Below are 17,667 nucleotides of genomic sequence, written 5' to 3' on the forward strand. Positions count from 1 at the left end.
ATGCGGCCGGGCCCGGCCCCGCGGCGGCGCTGACGGAGGTGGTGAGTCCGCCCCTCCCCTGCCCGGCCCCCGGCCCCAGCCCCGGGAGTGCGTGGATGGGTGGAAGACCAGGGAGGTAGGTGGTGGGTGGGTGTCCTGCCTCAGCGGGGGGAAGCGCCCCGCTCGGGCCGGTGTCCCCGCTGCCGGCTGGGTGCTCGGCCGCCGCGTCCGGGCCTCCGGCCCCCGGGGCACCTCGTGGGGGTGAGGAGGAGGCCGCTGGGTCCCCTGCCCGCAGGGCCCAGGCTGTGCTACGCGGGGGGAGTGGTGCCTCCCACACTGACCCCTGCCATTCTCCATCGCCCTTGGCGAACTCAGCTTGCCTGGCTTTAGCCAGGGATTTCTTGGAAGAGGTCATCATAATGGTGCGAGGCTCTTCTCGGTGGTGCCAAGCAATAGGACAAAAGCTACCGGGCAGAACCTGATGCCCGAAGTTTCACCTGAAGTTTCACCGAGAAAGAGCTTCTTTACTGTGCAGTGACAGCACTGGAACAGATTGTCCAGAAAAACTGTGGAGTCTCCCTCTGTGGAGATTCTCAGGAGCTGTCAGGACACAATCCTGTGCAGTGTGTTCTAGCACGAACCTGCTTGAGCGGGGAGGTTTAGCCACATCACCCCAGCACCAGGGCTGTGGGTTTGATCTCCATCATGGGCCATTCATTTACGTGTTGCACTCATTGTCCTTGTGGTTCCCTTCCAACTCAGAAGATTCTGTGACCCACTGTGCTCCTTTCCAATTTCACCCACACTGTGATTCTGTGATGTCCATGAAGAGCCACTATCAAAACTGGCTCCTTTGCAGAGCACTTTTTCTTATTCATGAACATTCTTCTTGCATAGTAATAATTCCAATAAAAACATCTGTTACATCAACCCAGTCAAATATTTTGTCACATTCTGGCTGGCACTTTTGTGGGTCCCACACTCCAAGACCTTCTTAATGTTATTTAAAATACATCAGGATTATGCTTCAGGAACCAAATTGTTTCTTGGCACTCCAGAATCAGTGAAACATAAAAATCCTTCACCAGCAGATAAACTGTAGTAGATTATTATATTTTAACAGCCATGCATATTTTGCATATTTATCTTTAGAATGCTTTTAATGGAAAGATTTGTCCTATGTTTTGGGCTTTGTATTTTGTGAGTAGCAATGGCATTGCACATGCAAGTGTCTCATGTCTTTGTAAGTAAACAGTAGTCCAATTAGTCTTTCCAAAGAGTCTTAGTATAATTATTTTTACAGGTGCTTCGTGGGGGTTTTTTTGGAGCAGTTAAAGCTGTTAAGCATTCCTTCTGTGGACTGTTACACTGAGCAATACCCACACTCGTCTGTCACCTTTGTTCCTCTCTGTACTGCCACAGCTGTTTGTGTCTGATACATTGAACGTGATTGGGGATTGATCTGTCTGAAAAAGTCCTCTCTAAATAGAAGAGTGAAGCATGAGCTCTGGTGAAGTTCATGTTAAAATGTCTGCAGTGAGTAGATATAAGGACACACAGCAGGGACTTTGGAAGGGGGAGGAAACAGCTGGCTGGTCTCTGTGGTGGCATAAGCAATCTCCTGTCAAATGTGAAATAAGACTATTTCTAGAGGTTGGGTATGTCACACACACACACACACACCTTTGTTTTTTTTATTTCCCTGAAAGTATGATTTACTAACTAATGAATGCATACTTATGGATATGGCTGATCACCTTTCTGCTCAGTTCTGCCCTTGCTTTACTTGAGCTGGAAGAATAAATGTTGTACATATATTTATATATATGCGTGTGAATGTAAATTATGGAAAATGTGACATTTGTATTAAAACAATGAGAAACAATGAGATTTTACCTAAAATATTTCTGTATGGTAGAAGTGTAGAATTATGGCTTTATTTCTTGAGGTAGAAAATGTGTTCCAGGGTGTAATTGAGGTGCTGGTTGCAGGGACTGTGCACTGCTGCACCACTCACTTCCCTGTTTATTCACTGGCCTTCTGTAACCTGAGCAGCTGCAGTAATTGCTGGTGTGCTTGCACACTGTGGTATAACAGCAGTCTGTTGTAGCTTGAGAGAAGGTATGTTGAAATGACCTTTCATTTTCCTTGCTTCTTTTTCTCCTTAGGTAATTCTAGAAGCTATGGATATACTCTTCAGAATAAGAGGAGGCTTGGATCTTGCATTTCAGCTTGCAACTACTGATGGTGTGTCTATAAGACTAATAGATTTCTTACTACTTACATGAACTTTAATTAAGATACTATTTATTATATTTATTTTATTGCCATTTTGCCAGGTGTTAAGTGCTTCTTTACAAACCTGTATAGATTATTCTTTTATGTCCATAAATTTTCTGATGCTCTTTTTCCATCCTAGGTTTTTTTGTTTTTATTTGAAATAAACTTTACATTGACATTTTAACTAATTTCATTTGCATATACTTCTTATTTATGGGTATGTTATTGGGATCACTTTTCAGTTGACCCTGAAACTCTAAGCAAATAACTTCAGAATAACTTCAAAGCAATCAATTATGTTATAATGGGACTGTATTAATAGTACAGTTTTGAGTCTGTGGTCCAGTCTTTCCAGGAGAAATAGAGAAGGGGAACAAGCCAATGAGTCACTCTGCTGAATTTAGGCAGGATTGGCTACTGCAATTCCATGTGATAGCAAGGGACTAGCCCATAGGGCATTAAGGGGCTCCTGTAGTCCCTCATTGTTATAGTAAAGTGGCATTCTCCTCAGAAGGGCTGCCAGTGGCCATTGAGCTGTCACAGGGCAGGAGGGGAAGGAGGCTGTTTTTAGCTCAGCTCTCAGTCATTCTGCATTTTAAAAGGACGTGTCTCTAGCAGAAACACTGGATTCCATCTAGTGAGCCTTGATAAGGAACTTGGGCTTATTTGAGTTCATGATGTGGAGCAGAATAGATTGACCTAATCCAAAGCAGTATTTTGTGAGTTGCATCCTCAGAGAAGGGTTATTTATATGACTTTGTCTATGGTGTAGTGAAGTGTAACCACAGTGAAGCTGAGTGGTGTTTGAATTGTCCAAGTGCATGGTATTCACACCTGTTAGTGGGTGAGTATGGCACACTGTTCCTTCTGAAGGGCAGTGAGCTTTTTCTTTTGGAGCAATTTTCCTTTGACTTTTCTAATAATGCAGATTTTACAGATTTCTAGTACAAAAGTTATATAATAGTGACCGAATTTAAGTTAATGCATCAGAGAGATACAGCATGGTCTTTGATAGGTTAGGCTTTTTTAACTTAGTGTATTCAAAGTAATGTTTTTTAACCTTCACAGTAAGGAAAAAATTGTGGCCAGTGTGCCAAAGTTATTCTATCATATCCAATAGTGTCATATCCATTATTGGTTCAGGTTGTAAGGTGTAAACACCTTACAAGCTCTGAAAGACAACTGCACAGAGCAGTAATAAAGCTTCAGGCAGACCAGACTGTGGCATACAGGTTTATGTTGGCCAAAATTTGGTCCTCAGCTGGAGTGTGGGCCCTGATTTTCCGAAGATTTAGTCTAGTTTTTGTTTATATTTCTGAACAATGATATGAGGTCAGAAACATGTGAGTGGCTCAGGTTGAATATTTTCAGGATTTTTTTCAGAAGCCTAAATATACATACTTCTTGTCTGTGCATAGAAGTTTGCTGCTGTAGGCGTGGTTAAGATTTATTAGATGTAAATGACAGCAGAGTAGATTATTCTTCTGTAAGTTTGACAGCATCTGAGAGAAAAAACTTGTTCTCAGGGAGGCAAGTGTGGATGTTTGAGACAGATCTGTTCAGTGAAATCATACTTCAGTTTTGTTTACCCAGCCATTTTTCTGTTCATAACAACACTTGCATTTTTATTCCAAGTCAAAACAATTTATTAAATGTATGCCCAGCAGCTTTAAAAAAATGGTGAGAAGATTTTCTAGACTAATTATATCCTTACTGTGTTTCAGAGGCATCAACAAAAAAGGCATTAGGATATGTTTTCAGTGATCTTGAAAACAAACTGTCCTCAGAGGTTCTTGTATTCAGAATTTGCCACAGTTCAGTCTATGTGTGGCCAAACAATGGTATGACCACGGTTCCAGAGCTGACTGATGAGTCTGCATGTAAGGAGATAAGGCGATTTATACAGTAAGTGTATTTAAAAACTGGGGGGAGGGGGGAGGGGGGGATGGTTAGCAGATTAATTTCATATTACAGAAATTTCTCCTTCTGTTGATAATTCAGATTTGATCAAGATGATGAGACCAAACGAAAGCTGGGGAAGAAAAAGGATAAAAAGTTACAGGATACGGTATGTTTGTAATACATAAAACAAATTGTCATTTAAACATCTTTAGACTTCTCTTCCCTAGGCCTTTCTGTACACAAATAGGCATTGACATGACTTTAAGGAATGCTTTTAAAAGTCATTGAGACTCAATATGAATGCAGAAATCCACCAATGGTAGATCACCATATGGAAGCTTTTCTTTAACATTACCTGCTTTTTTTTAACTCAAGTATTTAATTACTGACTTCAAAACCAAATACCTGCAATCTAACTTTTGCCTTCTTGTTTCATGAGTGGTTGGAGATGTAATATTGGTATCTTTATTCTCTGCAGCAGCAGATAATCAATGTAGACCTCATGTTGGAAATGACATCTTCATTAGCTGCTTTGGCTCCAGTAATTGAAAGGGAAAAGAAGGAACACCACTACATAAATATGACATTACCAGTTGATGTTGTTGTATCTGTTTCTCCAGAAGAACCATGGGGAAAGTAAGTATTATCCTGAACTTGCAATTTTCCAGCTTCATTTCTGGTTTTTCTTGAAATAATGAAGAAAAACTATCATTTACCAGTTTAATGAAAAGTATATAATATTTTTGTGATGTAATTTTAACTATGTAAATAAAAGCTCATGTAGACAGCTGTTAACTTCAGTAATCCTGAGACACAATCCTTTCGCTGTCTATAAAAAATTCACTTTATCAATGTCTAACACATGTGTTATCTCATAACTATTGCTTAGCAAGAAATCAAGAAAATCAGGAAAATGTTCTAGAAAATTTTGTATAAAAGTGAGAAGTGTATTTGTTGAGTCTTTGTAATCTCAGCCATACATTTTGGGCTGCAGCTGGGTAGGTACAAATGGAAAACATTTGAGTCTGCCTATGTATTTTTTCCTTGCATTTTTCCATAGGATCTGAACAACACTAAATAGAGTGGATAAAATGAAAAAAAAAGTCATATATTTCATTTTTATTTTGGCAAATGCTCATGCTGATTGTGTTTCTGATGTGAGAGCAGGGCAGCCACATTTGGGGGACTGAATCACTAGGGACCCGTTTCTGAGTGCAGACAAGCTTTGAGTAAGGCACAGTTGGGCTCTGCCCTGCCCTGTGGGAGCAGAAGCATTGAAGAAGTACAGTCATCTGACCAAGTCAGACATGCATTTAGGTATTGTATAACTCACAGCTGTGAGAAAAAATGATTCATAATCACTGCCCTCCTTTAGAAATATTCTCCCTTCTACTTTGCAGGGTACAAAATCTCCTAGTGAAAGCAATTCATGGGCAATTAACTGACATGGAAAGATGTATCATGAAATACATGAAAGGCACATCAATTGTGGTACCAGAACAATTCCATTTCATGTTACCAGGACAAAATCACCTCATAACAGTCTCATATCCTACGGGTATTTCAGATGATCAACTGGAAAGTTACAGAAAGGTAAAGCCAACAAACCATAACAGAACCTGATCTTATACTTTTATTTTTAATTGCTGTAATTGAAGCAGTGGTAAGGCTTTCCATATAATCAATGTAGAATAAATACTAGGAGATACTGCAGATTTTTAGACTTACTTTTATTACAGCCAAGGCAGTAGTCTGAATGTGGAAACTTGATTTATTAGAAGTTATTTTATTGAATCAGGTCTCATTTCTGTAAGGGAACAACAGAAACTTTAAAAGTACATAAAATTAGGTATTTTAATTTCTTTTTTTTTTTTTTTTTTTTTATTTTTTTTTTTTTTTTTTTTTGGTTGAACATCAGTTTACTTTTGGCGTTTTACTGCATTCAGGTTTTAACACATGTCCTGAAAGGGTTAGTACTGGGGATTCTGTTTTGGTTTTTTTCTTGGGGTTTCATGGTGATGTGGGGTTTTTGTCTGTTTGGAGGGAGCTGGTTTTTGCAGCTCACAGGTGACCAGGCTTAGCTAGTTTTTGGCTTGTGTTTGCCTTTGGGTTGGCACATCTAGAAAAAAGAATATGAATGAGGTGGAAGATTGTTGAGATGTGTCAGTCCTTTCAGATTGAGACTGATGCCAGTCCAGGTCACACAGTTTCATGTACTGAGAGCAGGGAAAGAGCATTCTGCAGCTTAGAGATATAGAAGCTCTGGGGACTTTTTCTGTGTGAAGCATTACTGGGTATGTAAAACCCAATCTAGCCTTGTGTTTGCAGAGGCCTCAGGCACTGGTGGCACTGCCTGTGTTTCCTGCTCTCTGTCTGCTGTTCACTCTTACCCACTGATGGAAAGTGTTACTGCAGCTCTTGTAGCTGGGTTCAGTGCTGGGTCATCTGCCTAAAATGTATAACCTGTGTTGCACACATTATCCTAGATGATCTCATCATGCCTTTCACTCTTAAGCTCTGTGAAATAAGACAATATATCTCTTTAAATGTGGCTGCTGTGTGACAAACAGAGCTTAAGAGATTTTAAAATAGACTGAATCTGCTTGAACCATAAGCCTAATATCTTTGTCTCAGTACATGTTATTGTATGCTCCAATATCAGTTAAGATTATAATTTGGTGTGTGTATCTATATTATTGTGTAGATAAAACGAATCCCTTTTTGTGATGATGTGTTTTATCATGCTTTCATAACAAACCTGTTACTCATGTTATGTAACAGGACTGCATAAAGTAATGGGCCCTTTAGATGGGAGGTAAGCCTGCATGAGCTTCCCTGGGGAGGTGAGGTCTAGTAGTAAACATACCTGCTGAATGTTTAATTAATCCTTTTTTAGTAATTTGCTAAACTGTGCTGTTAAAAGTATATGTTTATTGCTGCTTACAATGTGGTCTTTTAATCCAAAATTTGAATTTTGTTTCTTATTTTTATTTGAACTTGCATGTAGGAATTGCATGGGTTATACAATCTGCCTTGTGACAGACCATATTTCAAGAGAGCAAATGCTTATCATTTTCCAGATGAACCATATAAAGATGGATATCTCAGAAATCCACATTTACATCTTAGTTCACCTGGCATGGAGTCTGGTATGGTAAGTTTAAATTGAAACATTTTGTAGGAAGTACCTTTTTATTTTGAGATTTTTTTTATTGAAAGAAGTACTTTAGATAGTCAGTGATGTGCAGATGAGAAAGTGAAATAATTGCCTTGACCTTTTAAGCAAAAGGGCTTCTCTGCACAAAATGGCATTGCTGTAATTTGCTGTATTTGTCCCAAAGAAATTGATTTTCTTGAGAAAATAATGTCCAGGTTTTTAGCGCGTATTCTAAAAAGTTTCTCAGAACCAGGACAAGAAATTAAAACTATGAACAGAGAAGTTTAGAATACAAAACCAGGTAGAGTAACCATGTGTGTGTTATGACCCTTTGAATCTTCCAAGGATTTGCAGTTCCCAACTGTATTTACAGTGCCAGGTCATATGACTTCTCTGAGAAGTGCTGCAGGTGTGATGAGGTGCCTTGTGTTCTGCCCTCCTGTGCAGGTTCATTTGGTACAAGGTGTATACAGTTACCACCACTATATGCAGGACCGCATGGATGACAGTGGCTGGGGCTGTGCCTATCGCTCTCTGCAGACAATCTGCTCTTGGTTCAAGCACCAAGGCTACGTGGATAGACCTATACCAACACACAAGGAAATTCAACAGGTACAGAGCATTTAAGGAGATTGTTTTGTGCATATTTGTCTAGAAAGGTTGGTGTAGATTGTTTTTTAAATATCAAATTCATGTATTTTAGAAGATATCTTCTGTCCCTTAAATTGGACTGGTGGTTCTGAATTGTTTATCTATGTCAGGTGACATTATCTGTACAAATAAGATAAAATAGTCTTTTAAATGTTCCCTTGGATTTATGTTCTATTAGAAGCTGTGATATGACATTTTTACTGTTTTTGTCAAACGAAAAGAACAAAGAACCCAATGTGTCATGCTAAAATCAGTTTTAAAACTGGCTGTCATATTCAGTGACAGCTGGATTAGTTCCCAGATGCTACACAGGAATTTACTGACAAATTCTGCAACTTTGCCTTTGACAGCAGTGCACTTTTCCTGATTTTTGAACTCTCCTTCACTTCTTTTTTTCTATTTTAAATTTAAATGCCTACCTGTTAACAGCACTGAAGTAAAACTGTAGGTTTGTAGCTAATACCCATACTTGGGTACGCCTATCAAGAAATACTGCAGATACATTCAGTCTTCTAAATATAATTCCTTCGAATTATTTAATGAACATTTTTAGTAAAGTTTAATTCATTCCATGGAAAAACATTTATCATATGTAGCAATGATGTGAATACTAAAGATAAAACCACATTTCCTGAACATTTCTCAATCCACACCTAAATGCTATTGAAATCTGTGCACTCCTATAGTATTTTTAGGCATCTGAAAGAGGGTAGTAGCCTGCAGAAGACCTTTGAGCTTTGTGTCCTGAGCAGAAAAGGCCCCTCTCAAATGCTGAATGTAACATAAGCCTCAGAATGAAGAAGAGTTTAAAATAAACCATGACCTTTGATAGGAATCAGTAGTCTCTCCCTCAGAGCACTATTTTATGGATCCTTTCCTGGATGCTTTGAATAAAAATCTAGGCCTTTCAGACTGTGAAGTGGCTTCTGCAGTGTGCAAATTATGCACTCCATTATTAAAGAGCTCAGTGGTTGCCCTCCCAGCCTGAGCTCTGGCTGTGGACCTGGGGTTGTAGCCTCTTCATGGACACAGTTCTGCATTACTATCAAAGGGACATTTCCAAAACAGAACCGCAGTGAATGAAATCAACATCCGTTGGTCTGCTTTTGACCAGCTAGGTTTAAAACACATGCCTATATATATAAAGCAACTTTGTTCACAAAAAATTCACTCCTACATGTTGTTGATATTTGGGTTTCTTCCTCATGACGTTGCAAAGGCACTGGTTGATGCTGGAGACAAGCCTGCAGCATTTGTTGGATCACGGCAGTGGATCGGTTCGATTGAGGTGCAGCTTGTTTTGAATCAGCTTTTTGGAATAACATCCAAAATATTATTTGTCAGGTAAGAATCACTACTTGTTTAGTAGCATGGTAGTTGCTAAAAAGGCTGAATGCCTTAAAATGCACATCATGATTACAGTACATGGGAGAAGAGGTGTAGTTAAAGAGATAATGGATCTTCTAAGGGTTCCTTGTTCATTAACTCTATTCCTACATTTAGTTGTGCTAAGGGCTCGGGGTTCCAGTTGCTATAAATTGCTTAATAATATGCAAATTGCCCACTTTTATAAAGCTGTGGTCTAACTCTTCCACAAGAAATGGGGCTCCCATTGGGTGTGCTTAACCTATAAATTGCTTCATGATATGAAAACTGATATAGAATTCAGCCTATTCCTTTGCACCACAATTTTTGATGCAGGCACACAATCTGATGTCCACAGAGAACTGATATACACAGACAAATAAATTATTACTGCGGACACAGACCTAACTTGTGAGTTTAGGATTGAGGCAAATTGTTGAGAAGTCTGGAAAATAATGTTCCCCTTTTTGCATTTGTGTGACAAGCAAAGCAAGGAATTTGTTTTTGTTCTGACAGTCTAATGCTCTCATACAGTGAAGGACCCTACAAAGATATTTAGGACAAAAAGAATAGTCTTTAGCATTTATCAGAAGAAAAATTACCATATTTTTTACCATTTAGGCAGCACTAAGTCAGCACTAAGCACACTGATAAAACTCTGAACATTGAATAAATACAGTTGTGTGTATGAAAGTATTAATCGAAATTCTTCTCATGTGTTATGTTTATTTAGAGTAAATTCAAACTGTAGATAATCTAAAAGAGTGATGGGGATCCTTAATGCTAAGAAAATAGTTAAGGTCTTCAATATTTTAATCTCTCTTTTGTTCCAGAGCTTGTACTTGCAGATGATCCACCTATTATTTATAGCAGCTATGACAGGCCCTGCCAGTAGGAAGATTTTTATTCCTGCGTATGAGGATATAGAATATACTCCTTTCTGAACTGTGTAGGATTGCTCATAGTGCTGCTACTAGGGAGCACCAGTTTTTCCCAGTATTGTGAAAAACCAACATCACTACCATGCCAGGAAGAAGAAACAATCATTCAGATTTTTCAGCTGGTCAGTGGCAGTAATAGCATTTTTGTCTCGGGCTTATTTCCAGCTAGCATCTCTAATTCTTTATGGAAATAAGACTTTACAGCTGCACCAGCAACACCAGTACTGGATCCATAATAATAAATGCACAATTTCACAGTTTCATATGCTGTCTGCATTTAATCCATTCTTTCTACTTGGGAAGTAGGCACACAGACTTTCACTGGGTTTTAAAAACATTAGCCACTATATAAAGAAATATAAATACAAATAATATAAATAATATAAATATTAAAAATTTCTGTATTAATTTCCTTGCCTAGCAAATAGACTTCATATTAGAAAATGTTTTCCATATTTTCTCAGGAAGTTTACACAGGAATAATCCAAGTGACTTTCTAATCAGCTATGTATGCAGTGAATGAGTATAATGGATAATTAGAGGTAAGCCTAGTAAGAATGACAAATCTGTTATTGTTTTTCTTACCTAGCCAGGGTTCTGAACTAGCATTGCAGGGAAGAGAGCTTGCTAATCATTTCAAGACTGAAGGAACTCCAATTATGATTGGTAAGTGCTTGAGTGTTGCAGGATGCTAATGAAAGTGCATGGCCTCCCTGTGCTGATTTTCATTTCAATTAGAACCCATTTAATTTACTGGGCAAGAGTTAATCAAAACTGTAGATGAATTAAAAATTACGGTTTTCCCAAGGTAGCCTCAAAAATTATACAGTTTAGTCTGGTTGGTATATTTCTATTCAGTATTTCTTTCAAGCTAAGTATTAACATGGTAACAAAATTCAGTTTAAAGGGTGTTTCTATAAATTGTTATTAAGTCAGAACTTGAGCTGACTTCTATTCTCTACAGGAGCAGAACTTCTCAGAGTTCCCCAAAACTTCCCCTCAGACAAGAGTACTGTTTATCTGGTTTAGATGAGAAGGGTATTATGCAAATTTGCTTTAAGACCAGTTTTAATAATCTAAAATATTGGTATGATAAGAAGTGCCATTGGTAAAAATATTATGACATTATTTGAACTATTTTTTTTCATTCTGTGTTTTAGGAAATTAGTAATATTGATATTATTATTTTCAACTTTAATAACATTACTATAAGCAATTTTGCAGTTTGTATTTGTAATTCCATAATACAGTGTAACTTTCTCAAAACAGAGGTGCCAGAAGTTCAGACTTTGGTATGGTGATGGTTTGGATTAGGTATTAGGAAGAAATGTTTGTTTCCCTGTGAGGGTGGTGAGACACCAGAACAGGCTGCCCAGAGAAGCTGTGGGTGCCCCAAGGCCAGGGGATGGCCCAAGGCTCAAGGCCAGGTTCAATGGAGCTTTGAGCACCTGGTCTCGTGGGAGGGGGCCTGCCCAGGGCAGGGAGATTGGTACTAGGTGATATCCAAGTCCCTTACAACCCAAACCATTCCATGATTCTATTAAATATTCTTAGCCTTTCAGCAGCCTTTTTGTCTGAATTCCAAGAATGTAGAATCCTATATTGAAAAATATTTTTGGACTGTAATTTATCTTTCCCTGTGATGCTCTCATGGAGGTTGGTTTTGTTTTTGTTGTTATTGAAGGGCTGGAGATGGGCTTTTTGAGGGTGGGGTTTGGGGATTGTTTTTGCTTGTATTCCTCCAGAGATTTTGCAATCACTATGTGCTGTGTGGAGTTATTAACTACAGTATTGTGGGGATATAAAGTATTGCATGTTATCTGAAAGAAATATGCAAGAGTTGACCTGTGCCCATCTCATCGAAATATCCCCTTTTTCTGTTTGCAGGCTGGGGAAAGGGAAATCAGAATTTACTATTCTGGTATTCAGTGATGTAACTTAGTAGTTACAGCAATGATAAACCTCATCCAGGAATTCTGATTTCTCTTCTAATTTTAGTAATTTTACCACCAGGAAATTTTGCAGATTTCCTTCCTACAGTTAGATTTTTTTAAAGAAAAAGTGCAGAAGGGATGTTTGAAATATTCTTGATTTCATCTGGTGGAAGTGTTGAGGATTTAACCTGCCTTGCTGACTTGGAAGAAATTTGGGAAATACATTCTCTACTTACTTTAGTTACTACAACTAAATGTCAGTTAGATGTAGTAAAGATATATTGTTTAATAATATGAAGAATCTTGTATCAGACACTATCAGAATTATCTTGATACAAGTTGATCTGTTAATAGAAGATGTTCATGTACATTTATTTAACCCTTGCACATTAAGTAAATGCCAATGAAAACAAAATTCAGTAATCTGTGTTTCTCCTATTTTAGGTGGAGGTGTTTTGGCTCACACAATATTAGGGGTGGCTTGGAATGAGACTACAGGGCACATAAAATACTTGATTCTAGATCCACATTACACTGGAGGAGAAGATCTGCATGTTATTTTGGAAAAGGTGAGGCTTGATGCACATGTATACTCACACATTTATGTATATCCATATGTATCTTTGCATTAAACAAATAATGTCTAGCCAAATACAAACTGGCCATTCTATGGCTTCTCCATTCCTTATGGAAAAAGCACTGACCCAGTTAACTTGCATACTGCAATATGCTAAGTATTGTCAGTTTCTGAAACTTAGTGTCTTTGGAGATGTATCAGATCAGCAACTACATCATTAGTATTCTATAAAGCAGTGTTATTTATTTATATTAATTCACCCATCTCCCCTATTACCCTGGAGTATATATGATAAATGTGTTTTGTATTTTGAATAAAACAGAAAATTCCGTTCAGGCTGTAAGATGCTCTAAATGAAGCAGAGAAGTTAATTTATTTTAAAATTTAGAAGTTATTTTAAAAATCCAACACTAACCATTCTCAGATCAGGCCTTGATCTATGTTCAGAGGGTAGGTATGGAATTGTTTTGAAAATGTGGAAAAACTCCGAAGCACTCAAGGGTGTGTAATGTTATTTCCATGTTAAAGCCACGAAAAGGGATGATGCAGCATATTACAAACCAGTAAATATAGTGTCAGAAATGTAAACTCTTCAAGCAGCTAAATCATCCTGTAAGTGCTAGGTAATCAATGTCTTTTCTGTTTTTCATATTAAGCTGCAAATAGTAACTTTTAATCTTTGATGCCCTTGTGTAGGCCCAACGAAAAACCCAAACAGACAAAAAACACTCAACCAACCAAAACCAAACAAACAAAAACCCACAAAAAGACAACACCACCACCAAACCAAAAAAAGAGCTGTTTAAGAAACATTTTGCTGGCCTATAATGATCAAAGCTTGAAATGAACACGGGAAGAAACAATTTCCAAAGAACACATAGGACCAAAGGATGTTACAGCTACTAGCTGTAAAGAATGGTTCAGTGGTCCAGGAGGAATAAATCTAGAACCCACTTTCCTCATCAAAAGTATCTAGGGAGGAACTGAGGTGAACTGTGTGTAGCTCTTTCTTCAAAAACCCTCCAGTAATAATGTGATACTCTGCAAACTTTAAAGCTTTTGTTAGACTGTTGCCTTCTGCTGAATGAATCCAGCATGATTTATTAGGAGCTCTGTTTGGGGTTGAAATATCAACTATTACCAAAAAAGGCAAGGACTCAGAATAAGAAACTGTGAAAATGATGGTGTTTCAGAATAACATTAGCCTCTCAGGAGGAGCAGAAGGTAGTGGGGATGGGGGGAGGAGATACTTCCTAAGAACTATGCTGGGGAGAGAGTCTTGGTAATGTGTTTTCAGGCATGTAGAGAACTTTCTGAAAATTGTCATTGCATTCTGTAGACATTTGAAAATAATTCATACAGCTTAGATTACTGTGATTAGTAAAATAGTAATAGACTCAATACTAGTAGATAGGAAAAATAGAATTTGAAGTAGATTTAAAAGCTGTCTTGCTTTTCCTTGGACAGGGCTGGTGTGGATGGAAGGGCCCAGAGTTTTGGAACAAGGACGCCTATTACAATCTGTGCCTACCTCAACGACCAAATGCTATTTAAATTTGCTCTTGTGCTGAATGTGCTGAGAATGAATAATAGCTGATCTAGATAAAACCATCCTGTTATTTATCAAAATAATACTTTAAGCCAATCAAAACTCTGTTGAAATAGAAATGTTGGTTGAATGACTTAAGAAAATATTTTTTTAAATGAAACCTCTAGAAATAAGTTACCTGCTTTGAACTGTATTCCCTTACAAATGCATTTATTAGGCAATGAATACTCTGTACTTTTCCATAGCAGAACTGTAGTTTTATATATTTGCTCTTCTGCTAGAATCTTTATAGATTAATGCCAAATCCTTTTGTTTTATGGAATTCTTTCATGACAAAGAGATAAATTGTCCTCTGCCTTTCAAGTTTGTTAGCCAGCTGTCTTGTCCATTATGAATCTGTTCAAAGGCCTTGTTTGTTGCTGGTGTTCTTGATAATGCATTTTAGGAGTGGGAAAAGAATGGCTGTATTTACTGGATTTTATTAATTTTGCTATCATAGTTACAGAGAAAAAAAAGCAAGAGAATTCATTTTTCCATGTTCATTTATTTATAGCTGAACAAATATAAGTATTCCAGGGGGGGAAAAAAACCTCACAACATTCTTCTGTAAGAAGTAACAATAAACAAGCTTTCCTCCTTCTCAGAAGGAGACAATGTCCCAGCACACACATCTGACTGCTCAGTTTATCATCCAGTCATGGTTCTTCAGACTTCGGATTCCCTTTATTTCATATTGGGATTACAAGCTGTTTCTTCTAGCAGCTAGGAGACAAGATCTGTCATAGAAACAAATAAAGTAAGTCTGGAGCTACTTCATCAGTAAGAGTACCTATGATTTTCATGTGTTAAAGCAGCCTCTTAAGTGGCATTCCACATATACTGTCCATTTCCATGAAGGCCCTAACCTTAAGTACCTATGCAAATTCATCCTTACTAGGAGGCTTCTAAATCTAACCGCTCTGTGTCTAACACATTTGTTTTACTTGGATGCTAAAAACATTTCTAAAAGTATCCTGAATTGTATTAAACCAATACTATTACACACCATCTGATCTTCTCCTCTTTCTGTTTATGGATCTGATGGTTTCACTTTCTTGTTTCTGTGCAGTTGGATTCTCTCTCTGCAAACCATGTCTGTCACTTAATGAGTATCCAGACTGTCCTCTCAGTTTCATTGTCTGAGTGTGCTCAATTGTCCTGAGGAACTTGGCACATTCCAGAAAGCCATAATCCAGTGCAAGGTCTGCTGCTGTCTGTCCACTGTTGTTGCACAAGCTGAAATACAGAATTAACAATGACCAATTAAATGGAAGAATGAGTGAGCACTGATTAAGGGGTAATTTATGCAGGTGCATAAAAATAAGTACTGAGAATCAATACCAACAAGGTTTGTCAAGGATAGCACAGGGCTCATACAGAGGGCTTGTATTAAATACAAAAAGGAATAATTATTTTAAAATAAATTTGTTATCAAACTATTACTGGCTTAGCATATCAGAAAAGCAGTAAGAGGGTGAGATTATGATCAGGACTTTTCTCTCAGCAGTTATCACAGAGGTATATAAACAACAGCATGTGAGCATGTGGTCTCTGCTCCTTTGGTGTTTATGTCAGTTTTTAATACTCCTATGGATATAGTCATGCTATATTTGCAGCCTTAACAAGTTAAATGTACTCTGTAAAATGCACATCCTTTGACACTATTACTGAAGTTACTAAACGTTGCTCAACTTACTCAATTTTAGCATCACCAGCAACAAGGAGAGCAAGACATTCCAAACTCCCAACTTTTGCTGCTTTATGTATCGGGGCTTCTCCAAGGCAATCCTAAAAACACAGTTTATATATCACAGTCATTTGCAAGAAGAGGAGTAGGATAAAGCTGTCTTGTTCTCCAAAAGGACTGTTTATGTATACCAGTCTGTTGTGAACTGAGATAGAGATTAAAGGAATATAGCTAGTAAAGTGTACTTGGTAACTACCATTAAATGTCTAATATATTCATCACCACAATATCAAGTGCTGTCTCCTGCAGTACTCATTGTTTAATTTTTGCCTTCTAAAAGATACCTTACTCTCTATGCAGAATACTCTCTATGCAGATTAAACAGCACCCCTTAGCACCATTCAGGGTTTGCTGTGACCAACAGCTTGCTACCAGCTCAGAGGTATAAGGAATTAAACTAAGCAACTCGAGTAAGAATCCTTACATTTACTGGAAGTAGGAACAAACATTTGGAGGAAAAATGCTCAGTTGTGTAAAAGAATTAAGTTGTTTGGACATCTGCATGCAGCACTGTAAATGTGAAAATTAAATTATACTTTGCAAATGAAGTTGCTAATGCAATATAGACAGGATTTCTGGTTCATGATAGAAGTTACTCTAGAATAAGCAACCCCAGATACCTCCTACAATGCAACTGAGTATAAAAAAACTGTCTCTTAGGTAAAGTGTAAATAATATTAAGTGGATTTACTGACATGCCAATTAAAAGGGGAAGCAATAAAATGTATATGGTTTTTACCTGCTGGTTCAAATTCGCTCCTGTCTGCAGTTGCCAAAGTAGGAAAAAAGCTTCACCACCACAAGCAGCCAAGTGAGCTGGAGACTGACCAGAGGCATCTGCAGGTGCATTCACACCGGTTCCTGTCTCAAATAGGTTGCTGAAGCTACCAGACTGAAAAGAGATACCAAAAGAAAAAAAGAAATGTTACTTCCAGTGTAAGCCACGGCAGGTGACAGAACACTGTATCACAGCAAAAAACATTCCCCTTGCAAATCCTTCACGTTCCTTGAGACTGCCTTTTTTTTTTTTTTTTTTTTTTTTTTCTTTTAAGAGCAATGCAAGAAAGACTTTTTTGGCTTTTAATCTATTAACCAGAAATACCGATCGACAGCGGCAGTGCCCCAACATTAGTAACAGCAGCTCCAGGTAAACTACACCTCATTCACTTCCGCAGCTGGGCTCCCTGTAAGACAAAACCAGAGACAGACCCTCCCAAACCTCACCTCACCTCAGAATTGCAGTCCAGCATCAGCATCGCTGCCCTTTGCTGGGCGCGGGGCTGTGGGGCAGTGGCACCGTGGGGCTGCGGGGCTGTGGGGCTGCGGGGCTGCGGCCGGGGCCGAGGCGCGGGTCGGTCCGTGGCCGCCTCCCCGGCCGGCCGCAGCGCCGGGCCCGCGCCCCGCCCCGCACGTAGGCAGCGGCTGCCGCCGCCCATTGGCCGCGCCGGGGGCAGCGCGGGGCCGGGCCGAGCCGGGCAGGGGCGCGGGGTCGGCGGCGGGGCGGCCATGGGGAGCGGGGCCGGGCGGCACGTCCCGCACACACTCG

General features: G+C 38.8%; 2 protein-coding genes across 2 annotated transcripts; one reads left to right on the forward strand and one right to left on the reverse strand.

The window, feature by feature from the left end:
* On the forward strand, positions 1-14,437 carry UFSP2 (UFM1 specific peptidase 2; the record flags this gene model as incomplete). Its single annotated transcript, XM_079307043.1, is given in 13 exon segments — positions 1-10; positions 13-41; positions 2,148-2,226; positions 3,984-4,164; positions 4,261-4,327; positions 4,640-4,797; positions 5,562-5,754; positions 7,169-7,315; positions 7,766-7,930; positions 9,189-9,313; positions 10,865-10,941; positions 12,654-12,778; positions 14,254-14,437. Coding segments are annotated over 13 exon segments (1,443 nt in total). The 3' UTR covers positions 14,341-14,437.
* A 422-nt stretch (positions 14,438-14,859) lies between these two features.
* ANKRD37 (ankyrin repeat domain 37) lies at positions 14,860-17,667 on the reverse strand. The gene is made up of 5 exons (XM_079307044.1): positions 17,351-17,667; positions 16,861-17,013; positions 16,071-16,162; positions 15,381-15,610; positions 14,860-15,111 (listed from the first exon to the last, which is right to left on the reverse strand). The coding sequence occupies exons 1-5, from the start codon at positions 17,627-17,629 to the stop codon at positions 15,098-15,100; spliced, it is 768 nt and encodes a 255-aa protein (XP_079163170.1). The 5' UTR covers positions 17,630-17,667; the 3' UTR covers positions 14,860-15,097.

This window comes from Erithacus rubecula (assembly GCF_903797595.1).
Source record: "Erithacus rubecula genome assembly, chromosome: 5".
In the NCBI taxonomy this organism is placed as follows: Eukaryota; Metazoa; Chordata; class Aves; order Passeriformes; family Muscicapidae; genus Erithacus; species Erithacus rubecula.

Bases quoted from the DNA above. Each gene is read 5' to 3' on its own strand.
- ANKRD37 (XM_079307044.1), bottom strand. From the start codon at position 17,629: ATGGCCGCCCCGCCGCCGACCCCGCGCCCCTGCCCGGCTCGGCCCGGC. The intron at 17,014-17,350 runs GTGAGGTGAGGT...ATCTCTTTTCAG, and splicing joins TGCTGGACTGCAATTCTGAG to TCTGGTAGCTTCAGCAACCT. The intron at 16,163-16,860 runs GTAAAAACCATA...CTGTGTTTTTAG, and splicing joins GAGCGAATTTGAACCAGCAG to GATTGCCTTGGAGAAGCCCC.